General features: G+C 38.5%; 1 protein-coding gene across 2 annotated transcripts in view; it reads left to right on the forward strand.

Moving 5' to 3' along the window:
• Window positions 1-19,461, forward strand: part of SLIT3 (slit guidance ligand 3) — a 433,002-nt gene that overhangs the window by 246,600 nt on the left and 166,941 nt on the right. The window contains exons 1-3 of one of the 2 annotated variants that reach the window (XM_071759294.1): window positions 5,315-5,388; window positions 13,883-13,954; window positions 19,212-19,375. In XM_071759294.1, the coding sequence (XP_071615395.1) occupies window positions 5,333-5,388; window positions 13,883-13,954; window positions 19,212-19,375 (292 nt within the window). In that variant the 5' untranslated portion in view covers window positions 5,315-5,332. Of the gene's footprint in view, window positions 1-5,314; window positions 5,389-13,882; window positions 13,955-19,211; window positions 19,376-19,461 lie in introns of those variants that run through there. The other variant, XM_071759292.1, reaches the window with a different exon arrangement.

Consider the following 19,461-nt stretch of genomic DNA (forward strand, 5'->3'; position numbering starts at 1 on the left):
AAAAAATCAAAGAATTATTCAAAATAATTGTCTGGTATTCCTTATGGTGTGTGGGAGTATGGTTTTCAAATCCTAATTAAAAAAAATTACAAGTCACTGTTGGCAGCTGAGGTGGACCATTTTCCTTGTTTTCCACTGCAAAGCTGATTTTCCTTGTACTTGGCAATGGTAGCCAAAGGGAGTGGATCTTGAACACATTTTCTTGCTTGCAAATTTCCTGTCAAAAACAATTCCCAGACCCAGAAGATTTCATCACACCAAGAGCTACTCTTAGGCGGATGGTGAGTTGTACTCTTAAAGCAGGCAAATGAGTTCTTGCTGTACAGAGCTAGTATGGAGTGACTTGGGGTTTTGTTTGGTGTTAGTCATGTTATTTTTTGTAGTTCCTTGCATTTAATAGCTCTGGGCCTGAAAATCCTCTTTCCTGAGTTTCACTTGATTTTTGAAATGAATAAGGACTGACTCCATAGCAATAAACTACGCAAGTGGGAGCCCCCCATTCAAGTGTGTGTTCTTGGGTGTGAAAACCAAGGATAATTCACTCGCAAGTAATAGTTAAGGAAGGCAAGTACAGTGACCCCAATGACCCAAGCAATTTTAAGTTGTTATTCCAGTTCCAAATAATCCCTAAGTATTTGATCCTAAAAAAAATTTTTCAACCTAACCATGGATGAAAACACACCACCCTTCCATTCCTAAAGTCTTCAAATTAAAAGGAGTCTTAGAAATTAAAATTGATCTATGACTGTATATGCAGTCTTTTCTCTCCAAGCATTTCTGCCTCAGTCTTTTTCTCTCTTCCTGCTCCACAACAACTGCCCAGGCACACAGCACTACAAACTGTGTGCTGGTTTCTTTCCAACTCTGATTTGACACCAAGTTGTTTTTTGCCGGACAGAGCATGATCTGTCAGACTAGGTGTGGTCTGCATCCCCCAGTGCTTCTCTGCATTGTCTGACACATCTAGTCAGTGAAAGCATTTTGGAGGTGCCATAGGGTTATTCAAGTTTTCCTTTTTTTCAGTCCAATACTTCCCTGCTATGAAGGATTTGGTTTCATAAATGAATAATTTGTGCAATTTCTGCTAGAGATGTCATGCATGAGTGTGCTTATGATACACACTACATTTTGTCCTAGCAGACTTTTGAGAACTTTTCTGAACATTAATCTTCATTTTGTGCTGCAGTCAGGATTTAAGTGTTCCTGGGGTTGTCTTCTGTGGGCTGAACACGCAGCTACAAATTCAGTTTTACTTAATTGTGAAATGCTATTCTGGGCATGTCTTAACTAGATAGAAGGCTTTTATTTATTTGTCCAACCTGGAGGGTCAGGGAGTGAAAGTCATGACATATAAGATGTCATTGCCGAATGAAAGCCTGAAAATGCCATGCAAATGGGATTTCCTCTTCTATTTTGCTAGAAATTATGATCAGTTGAGGCAATACATATCAGATTTGACATCTATAAATTGTGTTCCTATAACTGATACTAAAATACCTAAACACAATAATGAAAATGAGATTTCTATTTAAAATGTTGTCCATAGCTGTCTTGCTCATTCTTGAGTGCAATAATAGTGAAATGATTGGGTTTTGTGGTTGTTTAGGTTTGGCTTTTTTTACCCAAGGGTGTATGTTAGTTCAAATGTATGTATGAGAAAAAAATTAATGTGAAATCTTTAGTTATTTTATCAGTCAGCATGTACATATTATATGTCCTAAACCCAAAACTTTAGGGAGTAACTATTTGCAGTAAAGGAGTACTTGAAGTATCTACCAGTTAGGTGAAAAACAAGTAACTTGGCTTTTCTAAGATTATCCTCAGTTTTCCGTGTTGAGTTTGTATCACAGACGATCAAGTTAGTCCAGAGGAAGAACAAAAGTTGGTTTAACAACTGAGAAATGTTATATCAGTGGACAGATGATCATTTCCATTTTCTTTACTCCATTACTTACGAGGCTGTCCTGCAGTTTACACTTTTCCTTTTCTTCCTGCCTGCTGTATCGCTGTGTGTCTAAGGAAAGGAGAAATGCTCCTGAAGACCTCGGCTGTTGTTACTACAAGATTTCAGTTATATAAATCAGCTGGAGATAAGATTAGTAACAGAAATGCCTTTTTCTGCAGAACTTTTAGAAAGGTACTGCACTGCTGCCTGATAAGAAATGTTTTGTTTGCTGATGGATGTCAGTGGGAGATCTGGTGTCATTGCTGAAGATATGGAAATGAAATCTGAGATAACCTCTGTTCTGTAACATTACAAAATGTGAGGTTGGAAGTACAGTATAGTGAGAGGAACACTAACCAGATGGCACCTTGGTGGCAGGCTTTTTGTCAAAGACCAGCTGAGATAAAATAAGAGCGGGCAAGAGAGGGCCTCTGTAAATCATTGATGCCTGTTATAGATGTAATGTAACTCTCTCTTTACAGGGAGAATGTATTTGCATAAATTCATTGATCAAGGATTTTGCTAATCCTGCAGTATTCCAGGCATGTCCCAGCAAATTGATGAACATTTCTATCAGTCCTCTGTGTGGCTGCCTAATTATATTACATCTTCAGAACAATGTTTTTTTTCCCCCTCCTGGAGCATATGTAGCAATTGAATGCTGTGCTCATTCTCCTTTCCTGCTCCCATTAGGTTGCAGGTTTTTTCCCCTTTAAGAATAGCCTGGAGCTGTGCAGGCTGCAGAATTTGTGAAGATCAAGAGCAGTGCCAGATTAGAATTATTTGTTTCATGAATTTCTGACCAATATGCTTTTCAAGGATGCCCAGTTTTATGGCTTGTCAAGTGAAAGCCTTGCATGGGTGCTGCAGTGGCTGCTCCAAGGGACGCTGAAGTCAAAACTCCATGAGGCACACAGATTTCTGGCAAACCTTGCCCATGGTATTAATTGTTTCATTTGCATGCTCTGCTCATCTTGTGACCTGCCCTTCCTTCCCTTTGACTAATGCAGTTTCTTCATCAGTAATATAAAAAATGTTGAATTTTGACTGTTGAAAGTCAAGTGAATGTGAACACCTTAATCCAGAGGACACTCAACTGTGCATATTATATAGCTGTGCAGCTCACCACCTTAACCAAAAGCTGAGCTGAAGACTGTGGTGGCAATAAAACTGCTTGCAGATAAAGTTGAGATGAAGACAGAGGAAAAATAAAATGTTAAGATAGATGAGCAGGCGTTTTATGCTGTAATTTGCAATTCCTTGTTTGTATGACTCCCCACAGCAGCTTGATGACAATTCTGTGGTAATGGACGCAGTCCTGTTGGCATATACAATGCCTTTTTGGCTGGGGAAGGAGGCTGCATGCCCGTGTGACACAGGCATCTGTGGTGTCATTGTCAAAATTACTAGGATGTCCTCAGTCCTTCTGTGTTCAGGGTCCAAAGCTTGTGGCAGATGCAGGAACTGATGCTTGTTCTGGAGTCAATCACCACAACAGCAGCAAAATTACTGATTTCAAAGTGTTTTAAAACACATAATGGTTACCTCCTTCTTTTCTGTGAACAATTAAAGGTATTGTTTGTGACCCACAGGAGTGTAAATGGTTTCTTGTTTTCAGAGGTGATTTTTATCCCTCTGCTGTGATGATAGAACACTGTAGACAAAGGCTCTGAGCTGTAGCCTCTTTATACAAGAAATGTTTCAAAAGCCTGATTTTTCTGGAAAGACAGAGCAAAATCATGATGGGAGCTCTGTGTACTAATGTTGTTGGTCTACCACTTCAACACAGTGTGAAATAATTAACCTTAAACTGTAGCTGCTGGGATCATGGTACTATGCATTACTACTTCTTAGTGTTACCCAATATTTTTAGCTGGGATAGTAATAATATTGTACCTATAGTAAATAAGTAATCAAAACAGTGATATGTAGAGAACTTGCATGTGAAGTAGATAATTACATTTGCACCTGAAAAAGAAAAAGCATAGGTTGAAGCTTTTGATCTAAAAATCAAATAGTGTCTTTTTTTCCTGTTGTTCACAAGATTATGCATATAAGTATATATGTATGTAAGTATATATGGTGAAAGAAACCATGTATGTTACAGTCAAATAATTTAAAATAATCTTTCTAGCTTTTCAAAGAAAGGCATATGAATCGTATAGACTTTCTTTATGTAGCATGTCCTGTTTTCTATTTATAAAAAAAAAAATGCTGCAATGAAGATGGTAGCATGAAAGAATTTTGAAGTAATTGGAAGGCAACTAGTCACAGTTTCTAATTATTTACCATAAGGGCAGCAATTTCATGGTAACTGATTTGATACTTTTGAACTGGAATGACATTTCTTAAGCTTCTGGTTTGGGGTGAATACTTTGAAGGTATTATTTTAGTATGTACAAGTGAAGAATAGCCATGCTTAGAACATCTGCAGATTCATAGAAACAGAATTTAAAGCACTGTAAGGTCATCCAGAAACCTTTTCTTGTGAGATACCATGTTATTCTTGAGTATTGTAGAGATACTTCAGGAAACAGCTTGGTCACTTGAAAGAGCATTGGATGGGGTAGCTATTTAAGCCATTGAAGGAAACAATGAACAGTAGTGCCATTAATTTTTAAAAAGTGCTCACATCCTTCTTATTGTCCCTATGATAGGTGATATGAGATATCCATGGTTTCAAATGCCACTGTGGCTGAGCTTGGGATATATTTGGGAGTAAAAAGGACAGAACATTGTGGAAGACAAGTTGATGACTGTGATGAAGGGATGTAGAAGCATAAACTGAATAAGGTCTTTTGTTCACCAGACTGGTAATTTAGATTTGTTTGCATCTTTTGCCACTAGAATCTTAGATTTCATCTGTCACCAGAAGGGCTTTCTGGGGAGAAGGGAGGGTGAGAAGGCAGATCTTGTTCATGGCTTTCAGCTTTGGATTTGGCTACTGTGATCGATAAATTGCCGCAATGCAGCAACTCTGCGACGGTGCTTGAAGGCCGCTGAGAAGCCCCCGTTGGTGCAAGAGGAGCTTGCGGGCTGGGCGGGCTCTGGGGAGGGGGATAGCCCACTCCGCGAGCACCCGAGCATCTTACTGGCTCCTTGGGCAATTTCAGTGATGTCTTAAAAGGGTTGGGTCCATTTTATCTGTGAGACACCCCATCTTCTCGTCCACGGATGGGCATTAGAAGTCAGGCGAGGCACTTCAGCTAATACTTAGGCTGAAACAGGGCATACCATCCACAATGGCAGTTATTTTTTATTTTGCATGCATGCAGATATTACAGAGAAACAGCCATGTGCAGAGGACAATTGCCTCCTTTTATTTAGCTACCTCTTGCACCTGTAGAATATTCCTTAACCGATCATGAGTGCTTTGATTTTTTTTCCATGTATCTTTTATTTTCCACTCTTTCACTCTGTGGACTGAACGCAAATGAAACACTGTGAGTATTTGCTATTCAAATTGTTATGCTTTCTGAGCTCTATTGCATACGCATGCATGAATGAATATAGCAGATATTGCAGCTTCTCATGGGCAGGTGGTGTTTGGGAAAATTTTAAAATTGGAAAGATAAGTGTTTTTTAACATATTGACCTTTTTCTTGTGTGTTTCACACAAGCACTGTCTAAACTTTTATTAAAAGAAAAACTGAATGTTTAATTCCAGATGGAAAGAAGATCCCTTTCCAACCTCACCGAGAAACATGTAATTGCCCTTGTCTAGGAACTAAGTGTTGTCTTGTTCTTTCAAAGCATTTCTTTCCTCTATAGATGTAACTTTTCCTTAGTAACTGCTCATACATGCAAGTCTAAATTCAGAATGTGTAATACAGAATGTGTATATCACACATTACCCATGTCATTCATGTGGATTTATATTAGCCTTATTTATTGGCCTTAATTTCCAGCATGTATGAAGTGCTAGCAGGGGCATCGCATACTGTTAGAATATAAAATACTCTTATAAAATTCAAATATGGTTTGTGTCTCTCACATTTTTGGGAGGTACTTCTGACAGCCGTTCCCTCTTTAAAACACTTCTTTCCCTTCCCCTGCTGACAGAAGTTGAGAATTGTCTTTGTGGTTCTGTGCTGCATCACGCCCCTTGTCATGTTGCTGGAACTATGAAAGGTCTCTTCCCGATGTCCTCTCCCAGTGGAAATGTCATGAGTCTTGAGAGCTGAGGGCTGGCTGAGGCACTGGGCTCCTGAAATCGGGGGGGCTGAAGAGTAATTTTGGTTGCAGGACCTGGTACTTCTGCCATGGGAGGGAAATGGAAACCGGGGGTTCTGGCAGCCAATGGCAGCTCCATGGATGCTGATTGCCTGCTCCCTCAAAGGGTTTCTGGAAAACGTTGGGCACTGGCACCTGGACACTGAGGCTGAACTTCTGCCAGGGCCCTTTCTAATCATTGTTATATTTGTGCTTCTGATGCAGCTGCCTTCCTGGGCATGCAGCTTATCCCTCCTTTGGTTCTAGTGGTCAGTGTGGGACTTGCAGCAGCCCGCAGGCAGTGCCGCAATGCGGCAGTTGATGAAGTGACAACGGGCTGGCACAATAACCATCCCAAAGAGGTTGAATATTGTCACATAACCCCTTACAATGGATGCAGAAGTCCTTTCTTTGCCACTTTCTCTGAAAAGACAACTAATTTGTATCTGTCACTTGGAATGGCTTTTCTGTTACTGTGTATGCTACACCAAGTATGAAAAGGATCTGTTCATTGTGGTAGGGAAGTCTATCAAAGCAGAGGCTTTTACCTTAAGGTTTTAGCATTAAGGTTGCAGTGTATTCAGGATGGGACAAGTAAAATCACAGCTTTGGAGAATGATTCCTTTCCTTACCAATCCAAATTTAATCAGTTTCTTTAGAATGTCTTTTAGAGGGGTCCCGTAAGAAAACAACAGCAGTCAGCTGATTGGATGCTGAAACCTTTTACCTTGGAAATTTCCATCATTAAATGCCTTCAGCCTGAACAAACAGCAAAAGTTTCAAATTATAGATTTGGACTGTGTTAGTTTAAGTTGGATTGTGTTTATAAGACTGTTTGCTTCAGAAAGGACTAAACAGCAACAACTGTTCAGACAGGAACTTGGGAAGCCATCTTATTTGTCTGAAGCATCAATCTTAAGGTTTGCATGATCAGACTGTCTTGTTGTTTCTTTTTCATCCTTCCCATAATTACGCTCTGGTTGGCTTTCAGACCTCTGTATGCATTGAGAACCCAATCCAGTTTCCATTGATTTTTGCAGGAGTAGCGCAGAATCCATAAGCTGCAGTAACTGACATGCGTGTAGTTGGGTAATGCCAAGAGCAATATTCAGTGAGAGATTAGAATTTATCTTCTTTTTAACATAACATGTATAAATTTATGTGAACTTAATGTAATTATTTAGTTACATTGATCCACTAATCAAGATATTTTCAAATTCATCTATGTAGAAAAAAAAGATTAACGTGAGTTGAAATTGAATGCAAGTATATTTTTTGACTGACTTGTAGGTTTGAGAATCACTCACCCAGATTCTGTTATTTTTCTTCTGCTCATATACATATGTCAATACAATCTTTGATTACACAGTCCCATATAATTTTATTTTTGTTCTCTATTACACATTTGCACTCATTGCTGGTTTCAATCTCTTTACCCAGGTAGTTTGCCCAACCAGTTTCTCAGCTCCTGTCTTTCCCGCTTCAGCTCCTGACCTTGCCAGTCCGAGACTCCAGCCAAGGCACAAACAGTCTCTAGAGTGAATTGATAAAGCAATTACAGGACTTAATATGTCCTCAAGTTATTGCTATAGGCAAATGTTGTCACCCTGTTTCTTGCTGGGTAACAAAACAGGCATTTTTTAACAAATAATTTGTATTATAGTAACACAGTTTCCATTCAGCCTGATGGTTTTGAAAATAATCTCACTCTTTTAAGGGAAAAAAAATAATCTGCAATACAGATCTGGCCTTTGTGTAAGCTTAAATAGTTAAAATCTGACAGTTATATTCATATTAAAATCAGCCACAGAATGGGACAAATCAGGTAACTATAGCAATAAACACTGCTGGTGATTTTGCATAACTCAATACTAGGCTTGTTTGTTTATTTTTTTCATACGTTTCTAAAAGAACTTTTTCTTTCCACTGAATCAATTACACTCTTCGTAATTCTGATGTCAGCTTCCCAAGTTAGCAATGCTGGAGCATTATGTTGATGTGATGAGAACATTTATGAACACACTGGCAAAAGACTAGAACTGAATCCACAAATTGGCAACTAAGTATTTTTACTTATTTCAGCATATTATATCATATATATATATATGTTTCTTTCCTGTCGTTATTATTATAAGAAAAAATTCTGAGATTTGTATCTGTGAGTGCTTTGCTTAACCCTTTTTGAATGCAGGGAACGGAGAATTTGTTTTCTCTTTACAATGTTTTTTTATGTAGTTGGAGAGAGGTTTAAGAGCGATAGGAATCTGCTAACAAAGCAGTCTAAGGTTCTGCCACTTGTAGTGCTAAATTTTGTGCTAATGCAGTCGCTCAAATTCATGTTTCATGTCTAGTATTTCAGACAGGCCTAAAGATCGTCTTCTTTATATATATTTCAGAGTACGTGTACACTGGGAAAATATTCCGTCACATATTCTAATTGTTAAAAAATTGGTTTGTTTTTTTTTGCATCAGTTCACCCACTTCTGAAAAGGAATAAACGAAGAAAACTATGAATGTGAGAGGCTTAATTATGCTTAGATATGACTTAGTTAAGTCTTAATAGATTTTCTGGTCTAATTCGTGGGTTGTATGATTGCACTGGGGATATGAAGTCTGGAAACCATGGCAGTTGTGAAAGAAGTAGTAATCATGACAGTCTTGGGAATGTTACAAGCCTGCAGATGCAGCATTTTTAGCTATGCATTGTATGCACATAGATAATAATCTTGCATTAGGCCCAATTAGATGGTATTATGGATGCACAACACATGGATTACATACACAGCCAACAAGCATACAGTGGTAAAACAATGGTGTAATTGAAGAAGACAAGAAGAAATAGACTTGATAGCACTGCCAGTGCTGCAGTTTCTGATACGGCTGCTTCCCACCAGCCTTGCCTCTTTGCTTTTCTGCTCCATTTCAAAGTCTAACTTTAAATAGTCTAACTTTGATTTATCACAGAGCACGGTAACCCAGCATCTTCTTTCCAGTGTGTTTAGAGAGCTTAACACAGGAAAAGGAAATAAACATAGAACACCATAGAAGTTGGAGTGAGGGCCACAGACACGCAGGAGTGTTGAAGCCTGTAAAGAATCTCTAGTGCTTGAATGTAAAAGGCATTCAAAACCAGAAATACAAGAAATGAGCTGGTGCTTTTACAGATCTCTTTCTCCATTTACCTATCAGTAAATGGGCCTGAGTCTTACTTTCTAGATGAGAATTTGTAAATGCTGCCAAGTCTCATGATCAACCAAATGTGATACAAAGGAAACCTGATGTGTATTGAAAACTTGAATGGCCAGCACAGCAGACCTCTAGTAACTTATTGTAGATGTTTATTGCAGAAAAGTGTTAATCAAAAATTTAATCTACCATATAATTTCTCAGTTTGATTAGATATTTGTGCTAATCAGCTGCAGAAGTGGAATGTGAAAGAAAATCCATTGCTGTTGCCATCAAACACCAAAAGATGTCTTCAGTATATGACAAGTTACTTCCCTCCCCTTTCAATTTAATCAATTCAGATTGTAAACAAGAAACATCACTGCGGGTATTGTACTGATGCACAGCTAGTGATCTATGCATATTGTGAAAATGTCTTGTACTTGGAAAAGTGGACAGTTGTATAGTGGTTTTTCCTTTTTGCAAATGGTAAAACAGGACAACATAACTCTTTTTTAAGGTGGGATGTAATAGGCAGTAGTGTCATAAAGCAATGTTGTATGTTTAACAAAAGAAAACAAGCTTCCTTCATGTTTTACTACTTGTAATGTGACTGGAAAATATTGCCAGTTACTATTTAACGTTGAACTTATTGAAGTGCTAATTGAAGCAATGAATTAGTTCATATTTCAGCAAATTCTTTTATGTATTTTAACTTTTTCTGAAATCACTGGTAGCAGATCCTATTATTTCTCGTCTAGAACTTGAATGGAACAAACTGGGTAGATGTGTTTTAAGGTATTATCATTTCAGAACAATAATAATCAGGCATATTGCTATTCGCTATATGCTCTTAATTATACCATTAGTGGAATTCCTAGTAAGAGAAACAAACTGTCTACGTACTCTGTAATTTACGGAATTGAGAGTGTTCGACTATTGATATTAACAGCCTGGGATTTCTACTCTGTGAATTAGTCCAAGGAACATGAAGGAATGCTTAGAATTCCTGAGTCTTTAAAATAAAATGTGTCTATTAATCTTAGGGTTAAAAATTCAGATCTTTCCCTTTGTTTTTCAAAGTATGTACCTAAAAGGTGTGTGATTCCTTCTAAATTAGGATATGATAATTTTCTGACTCTCATCTCATCCTGTACCTGTATTCTTATTCAAGAGCATGGAGAAAGGAGTAATGAACATTCCTTTTAAAAAACTCTATATAGGACAGTTTCTACAGGGAAATGATTTTGATGTAATTACATTGAGTCTGGAATTAACAACTCTTTGTCAGGTAACTACAATGGTAAAGATGTCTTTGGAGCAAGTCAGAAGACAACAGAAAAGCAGCTGCATGTATTTATGGATTTTCAGGAGAAGTTTGAAGGAGATAGGTAATTGTTTTCAAATCATGACAGGATTTCAGGGTGAGCATTCTTTCCTTTGGAAAAATTCTGATTAGTAGGGACTATAAATCAGCTTTATTCTTCAGAAGAAGACAGTTCCATGCGTGCCTCTGGCCAGTTTGGGCAACTGGCAGAGGAGTAAGTTAGTAGAGCAGTTCCTCTGGGGTTTTAAATTTAAGTCAGTGGGACTGTGACAGTTAATACCAATGGAGGATGTACCACCTTGAAGATTACTGATCCCATGATATGCATCTTCCAAGTAGTTAGTCCATGGAGGATCCTTAGGACTGCTGCAGTCTGCTTCTGCTTAGCTTGCAAGATCTGATAAGGATCACGGCCCAAGGTGGGAAGTTTGCTGGCATGAATAATACTGTCTCTAACCTCAGATTCCTGATTCAGCACTTGGGATGTGAATCCTTTACAGGGACCAGATTTTTACAAGAGGACCGTGGTTCTGGAAGAGGTGGGAGATACAAGGCTGGAGAGGGAACCCAGCAAAATGCAGGTTTCCATATATGATGATGGATGAGTCAAAATATTCTAGTTTTCTTTTTTTCACAGTTTCCTGATATTTGCATGTCTATATCAATGGATTTTAATCTTAGTTTGATCAAAATGAGACTGGTGCCTTTAAGCAGCTAGCGGGTGACTGGAGCAGAATTTGGTTTTCCCTTCACATGTTAAATATCCCAATGTAGTGTTTGCTTACCTCTGGTCAGGACACATACTTTCAAAAATAACTGGTGGGAAGGCTTCATGTGTGTGACAGAAAGCTTTGCAAAAGGCCTCTAGAGCACACCTCTGCCTAAAAATGTCCCCAGACAAACCTCAAAGTGGTCTTACTGCATGGTAGCTGTGTGCCCTGCACAGCAGAGCAGCAGGGTTAAATTCTTGCTGCTAAAGCTGGGCTGCAACGCAGAGTTCACTGTAAATTAGTGCCCTTTGCAGTACTTGGCCTTCTTTGTCCTTGGGTAATTGCTATTATCATAGATGTTTTATTGCCTTCATTATGGCTAACATTTAAATATCAATGAAATAGTGCGCTACTAATTCATCTGTGCAATAGCTATCTGCTAGAGTTATCACGGAAATTTGTGTTTCAGGAGTATATTAATTCAGCACTGATTTAGGATTCTTAGAAGGAAGGTTATATTTGGATGAATAATGGGAAACATTCACTTATTAGGGGCAAAATCTGAGCCACTCATAGTTTGTGAGTAGAAATACTGTGTGACTGGAATAATGCCTTGTCTGTAAAACAGAAATATTTTAAGAAATTTTAAAATATTTTTGAATCATTAAATCAAAGAGTAAATGCTGACCTTTCCACATCCAGATGAAGAATTGCACCAAGAGACAGAGATACGTTCTCTGCCCACAGTTACTGCAGAAAGAAGCTTGCTGTCAGGTCCTGTTCTGCCTGAATCCAATCCTTTGCCTTTGGAATTCAATAGAAAATTCTCACTTCAATTCATTTGGCTTCCATTAACTCTTCTGGTGTCATGGGTAACATATTCAGACATTAGCTATTTATGTAATTTAGTTTTTGTGATCTGACTTCTCATGTGGCTTTTATCAATGTATACCTAAAATTGTCTGACAAAGTGCAGAGCTCGTTCTTATGTAAGTCCACCTCATGCAGAGGGAAAGCAGTATTATATATACTTACATTTATAGAACAATGATGGTGTGATTTGTTTGGACTTCCCAACACGGATGTGCAAATGCAAATAGCAAACAAATATAGATATTGAGAGGTGGGTGTGTTGCTGTATATATGTATGCACCCTTATAATAGGTGCTGCTAATTTTCTGAAATTGTTGTATAGGATTTTTATTTTTTTTCCCCCCCAAACAGGCTCACTAAGGGTGCGAGCTAATTTTGCTGTAATCTGCTAATGTTGCATATGATGGCTTTGCCAGCAGTTTTCTAGGCACAATTGTAAAAATGTTTTGAAATTGGCAGATGACCAAGAGGGCTTGTTAAATTCTGTAAAACTCCTCAAGAGCTTTTGATTCAATGCCCTGTGTAAATACATAACATTGGAACAAATAAATTGTTCAGGGAAGAGAGTAATGTGCTCTTAGGTTCCTTCAGCAAGTATTTTCTTCAACACATATACTATGCACAAGAGCAATATCTGGTAGAAGAGTGATCCTGTGGAGGGCCGTGCCCCTTGTATGCAGCAGAGGTGCCGTGATGCTGTGGCCACCACATGTTTCAAAGACAGCTGCAGTCAGCAGCAGGACCAGCTATGCTGGGACATGGGCTCATCACTGGGCCCATCGATTGTCATGACAAACTGAGCCACTGTTTTTGCTGATTTGGTGTACTTGGACCATAGCAATTATGCCCTGTTGCAGTGCTTTACATTTCCTGTACTATCTAGCTTTATAGCTTCTAATCTGCTGGAGAGTCATTGATGTAATTAGGAGCTACATAAATGGGAGCAGCACACTCAGCTGGTGATAATCTAGCTAGTTCATTTTTCATAACAAGTATTAAGGGGATCCCCTACCATCAGCTAAGATGACTTTCTCTTTAAGATCTGCTTTGATAGAGCAGCAGAAATACATGCCTGGGTCATGTCATGTTTTATTATGGTCTTTTCCACTATCCATGTATTTTTTCATAAGGAAACAAAAGAAGGGGTACCCATCCATCTATGTTTTCAAAAGGACAAAGCTGCCCATGCAAGCTGGCTGTGTTAACAAGCCTATAAGAGACAATGGCTCTTCTTGTGTGAGAGTAAAGCTTTCATTTTTAAATGTAAAGCTTTCATATGCTAGGATGTGAGGCTGACATTCCTTTGCTCAAGTTGCACAAGATTTTCCAGCAAGGTAGCAGTTTAACCAAAAATCTGGATCTGTTCTAGCAGCTGATAAACACTCGTCACCTGTACACCTGGGTACTCAGACGTGATAACTGGTAACCTTCATTCATTCTTATGCAGCTGTGGATTGCTTTGCCCTGACAGTATCTTTCATGATACGCACTGCCTGAGGTATTGTTTGGCATGTCTAGCTGCTCACAGCCTGGCAGATTTATTACCAAGAGTTTCAGCAGTGTTTCTATAAATAGGGTGTTGGTGAATGAATGTAACTACTTGATCAATTATTCTCTTTTCTCCTTTTTTTTTTCTTTTTCTCCTAACAGTACTCTCAACAACAACAACATCACCCGCATTCCTGTTACCAGTTTCAATCACATGCCAAAGATCAGGACTCTGTGAGTAGCATCTTTAAATATAAATGTAATAGCAATAATAATAATGGTCTGAAACAACTCTTTGGATATTTGTCATTCAGTGATAATCCTATTTCTGTTGCTTTTGGCAATGAACAATTTCTCCATCTCCCTTGAGGAAGATGGTTACTGTGTAAGCCTGACCCTGTGAGGGCTGTGGCAGGCAGGGCCAGGACTCCCAGCTGGGACTGTCCCTCAGGGACCCCCACAGTGGGGGCAGCCCCCAAACACCTCCATTGGGATGGGGAAAGCTGAGGTCAGGCTAGGACATCTGCCCATGGGTGCTCAGGTGGAGCCCATGGCCAGGCAGGGTGGGCTGAGGCAGGGCTGGAGATGAGCACTGCCATAGCACCACTGGGCTGAGCTCCTGGGCAAGGGAACCCCTGGGGGTGGCTGCTGGGGATGGGCAGGGTTGTGGAGGTGGCTGGTGCTCTCACGGTGCTGACCTGGTGTTCACTAGATTTACCCAGGCTTAAATAACCTTCAGTTTTATCAAGTTGTTGAACATAGCAGGAACTGAAACTGGGAATTTTTTCCTATTGGAAGATCTGTACAATGAGAATGTGTTCCAAACTGGATCATCAAAATTGCAAAGGCTTCTCAGGTGGATCAACTTATTTCATTTTTCTAATATCCTGTTTTTAAATCCTATTTCTTCTTTTAAAATTCAGAATACTGCTTTCTAAAGGAAGAAATTTTTTAAAGAGCATGAAAAAAGCATCTTTATAAGATACTTTCTGAAAGAAAATTTCACTCATTCTGATGGATTAATTCTCTTACCTCATATCCATTTTTCTGTAGCTGGGCACTATTCCACTGGATAAGCTATGATCAGTTTAGTAGACCAAAATATAAAGCAGTGATATTTGACCATGTGCATTTTTATAATTTAGCCTAATAAAAACATTTTTTCAAAATTTATCCTCTTTATTTATACTCTTTAAATTAAATAGTATCCCTTAAAATTTCTTTAGGGTATACACGACTTCAGGGAAAGTCATGTTTAAACAATGTCTTTCTGGTTTTTCCTCCAAAATTTAAATTTTAACTAAGACATATTCAGCTAGCCTGAAAATTTCCTACAGCATTGAAAAAGAAAAATGCTTCAAGGATGGTACGTATGCAAGTGTAAAATAGTATTAAATAACAGAACTGAAGAAAAATTACTCTTACATATGAGAACTTCTCATTTAAATTTACATTCTTCATTAAGTGGTGAGATTCATAGAACTTAATGCAAGTTAGTAAATGGAAATTAGATGTTTGTCTTTAAGAAGAGAATGGATAAAGAAGCTAAAAGTAAAGATTCCTGGAGATTTCCCTGTTCTCATTCAGTCATAGTGGTCCAGAAAATTTGCCTGGCTTCTTCAGACTAGTCAGTCTTGTCTGTTACTCAATGCCTTCTACTACTACTACTACTCAATGCTTGTCTGAGCTCAATGCCTTCTGCTGTTTTCCTTCTAGTTTAATTTCAGAGATGACTTTGTATATAGCTCCTTGGAGGCTTACACTGACTAATCCCCCTCTGCTGTAATTAAGATTTTTTAAAAAAGGAAAAAAAAAAAAAGGGGGGAGAAGGAAATTATAGATAGAATTTATAAAGGGAAGCTTTTCTACTGAAACTGAAGAAGCTTTTACTTCTGAGTGCCACATTTTATAGAATGCTGACCCACTCTGAAATGATTTGCTGGAAATTTGATTTTGGTCCTATAGCTAAAAGGGCACCTTTGCAAACTTGTATTTGTATTCATTCACCTCATGTTCTATAAAGGTAGTGTCATCAATATCAAGTGGCACATTTCAGTCTCCAAAGACTGCTAAATAACAAATAAGACCTTTCTCAGTACTTCAATATGGGAATTTAAAAAATCCTACATAGACAGGCAGAAATACAGTAAAATTATTTGGTTTTCCATATTTCCTTATATCACTTTCAAAACAGGCATAAAAGTCTTCAAAATAACAGTTAATAAAAGATAAATACAGGAATCAAATAGCATTCCATAATTTCTTATGTTGCTTCTTCCTATTAAAAATTCTTCCTCAAGTCATCTTAGCATTTCTTGCAACTGATACTTTGCTAATTATAATTATTAATAAAAGAAGTTTTTATAGCTACATATCACTTAAGATTTTCTGTATTTCTCCTGTGCAGAATTTAGGGTAGTAATGTTTTGATTTAACCAAGTTCTGTGCAAACGCGTAGTAATATTCTTCACAACTACACCTGAATGCATGTAAAACTGATCAATTTTTCATAGAATCATAGAATCATAGAATAGGCTGGGTTGGAAGGGACCTCAGAGATCATAGAGTCCAACCCTTGAACAACTACCGCCACAGTCACTAGACTATGGCACTGAGTGCCATATCGAGTCGCTTTTTAAATGACTCCAGGGATGAAGAGTCAACCACCTCCCCAGGCAGCCCGTTCCAATGTCTGATCACCCTTTCCGTGAAAAAATTCTTTCTAAATCTTTTGTTCAGCTATGTAAAATATTTATCTAAAGAAGTTATTGGGTGGTAATATTAATACTGTCTCTGGTTTTCTGAGCTTGATTTCACTTAATCACCCATTTCTCCTGCATTAATAAACAAACTCACAGAATAAGAAAGCTCTTTGAGGCATAATGGCTGCATAATATCTACTGTTTAGTTGCCACAGATTGAGTCCAAGTGAATCATAACTGGTGTTCACTACAGTTGTGTGACTACTGTTCTCTTAAAAAATTTATCTTGTGTTTGAAAACCCTCTCAAAGGCTCTTCTAGAGAATCCCTGGTCTGAATGTTTCCTAAGTAGGGACATGAGACCTTTTTCCCATCCATCTGATTCCCAGTGGGGTATGGATAGTATTTTCCCTATGTCTCCCTTACACTCTAGTGAGATCCATTCGCAGGACATTTGGGGCTGCTTGTGCCACAGCTGCATCTGCTGGAATACTCCTGTGGATAAATAGCTTTTTCTTCACGGGTCTCAAAACAATCTGCTCATTTAAGTAGAATAGAGGAGAAATAAATAGCATGTTCAACTTGAACATGACCACTCAGGGAAAAAGCAAAACAAAAAAACCACAGGGAAATGTTTATAAGATTAGAGGCATTGTAAGAATTCTTTTTTAAAATCAGCTCCTCTCTGCTAATCTTTTTTTACTAAGCTGTCTTTTCTGTTGCTAAGTTTCATTGATCTTTCAGCCTCGATTGAAAGTGACAGGAATTATTTTTTATTGATCTGCTTTCCTTTGCTTGAAACAGCTTTATTTATGTTAAGGCATGTCCCCCACATCTTTTTGCCTAACGGTAAGTGTCTTGTCTCTGCACGTGTGAGTAACTGCTGAGATAGGTAATTGCATGATTTCCTTTAAATTTTTTTTAAGAGTAAGTTGAGATTGTGCAAAATCACTTTAGTGCTTTTCATATTCATAAGGAAGCAGTATATTATGCTTATCAAGTACTGTGGTAAGTCTTTTTCTGTCTGTATTCATCAATATAATTACCAAAAAATAAGTTCTGATAGGCTGTTTTGTTAAGCTTGATCGGCTCTCTTAAGTGGTCTTCTCTCAAAAGCAAACTTCAGAACATTCATGAAAAAAACTTAAAAAAATAACAATATAGGGCTCTGCTGAGCCAAGGGAGCTGGTGAAGAGCTGACAGTTGGAACTGGTAAAATGTCAAAACTCAGAAACCAGCTCCAGAAATTTAGCAATCAAAAAAAGCCTAGCACAATTGGAAAGCTTCCCCTTTCTGTGAAATTCTGGTCTTATTACTCCTGCCTACCTACATCCAAATGGGGAATGCAGGGAATGGCATGGGATGAGCTCTGTTTCAGTGAAGAAAGATGACTGTGAATATTGTTGTTAACTGGTGGTAGTAGAAGGGATAATTCTTTGAGGATTTAAATGAAATGCCTACTGTCTAAGGGAGAACAAAATCTTACTTTGGAAGATTTCTGGCTAGGTTATATTTGTTGTCTTTCCTTTGTTAAATGTATGTGTTCTTTCAGACAGCAGATCAGTGGTTCATAATAACAAAACATTTTACTAGAAATCTAACTTACTGTAGTGTCAATTGAATATCTTCATAAACCCTGAAACCGAGGTCTTCTGGTCATCCTTCTAAAACAATTACATTTTACAGTGCTCCCAGGAGACCAGCATCTTCCATCTCCGCAGGATAATTTCTCAGTTGCAGATTTGCAGTCTTTCACTCTGCCTGCCTACCTCAGACATACAAATCTGGAGACTCTCATCCTGGGCACCACTGCTGACTTGCACTGCAGCTGTGCAGTATGAAGATCTCACAGATAGACAGATTATTTCTTTGGTGGATGGACAGTGCTTAATCCTTGCACAGTCCAAGAACATGGCGGGTTTTTTTAATGCAATGCCTGTAATATTAGTGAATAATGCTTTTCCTAACCATTTCTGACAGGATTTTGAATTTGTTTTATCATTTCAGCCTTGGTATAGCACCGCAAATGTATGACTTAGTACAAGGCATTAAATAATTAATGTTCTGGGCTTTCGTTTTGACCTGAAGTTTGGTAGCTATTAAAATTACCAGATATTCTCCCTGAACACATCATCATTTTGGTGATTTGCCCCACAGTGTGATAATGCTTCTGCAAACCTCTAGCACCAAGTGGGAAGCAGTGTGGAAAGATAGCTGTGTGGCTAGATCTTCCACTGCAAAGAATGACCCCAGCATTGCTGTGTGGCATGACTACATGGCCCCTTTCATTGCTGCAGTCAAAAGAGCATTGGTGAATTTGTACAGGCAATACAGGAAAGTACAAGGTATCAGTAGCCTCTGGTGTGTGTGTGTGTGCTTTTCCTTCCTTTCTTTCCCCAAACAATCAGCTATTGTTTTTCAGCCTGTTCCTCCTGTTTATGTAAACCATCCTTTGAATTCACTCAAAGGTATCACATTCACTGGATTTCTGATTTGAAATCACAGGCAAAGTGATTATTGGAGGACTCCTAAATTCTGAATGTTCTTTTCATTAGAATAGTCAGCTCATAATTAGCTGTAGGTGGGACTAGCACTAATTTGTATGTGGAAATATATGTATTATGTGTCAATATAGACGTTCAAAGCCTGACTCTGCTGTAACCAGTAGCCTGCAATGATCCTACTTAAATTGTAGTGAGGAGATGGACAGTCTCGTGCTTGATTGCTCTGTTTTGTGTCTTCTGTTTAAAAGACTAATTCTAACTTTTGAGTTTTATCTGTCTCCTGTAGACGGCTTCACTCCAACTTCTTACACTGCGACTGCCACCTGGCCTGGCTGTCGGACTGGCTGCGGCAGAGACGCACCATCGGGCAGTTCACCTTCTGCTTGGCACCTGTAAACCTGCGGGGTTTTCTTGTAGCAGAGGTTCAGAAGAAAGACTTTGTCTGCTCTGGTAATGATGCCAATTATCCATTTATCTATCAGCTGAGGGTTTTCTATAGTCACATAAAACCAGCAACATGCTATGATGTTGCATTT

This window comes from Heliangelus exortis, chromosome 15 (genome assembly GCF_036169615.1).
Source record: "Heliangelus exortis chromosome 15, bHelExo1.hap1, whole genome shotgun sequence".
In the NCBI taxonomy this organism is placed as follows: domain Eukaryota; kingdom Metazoa; phylum Chordata; class Aves; order Apodiformes; family Trochilidae; genus Heliangelus; species Heliangelus exortis.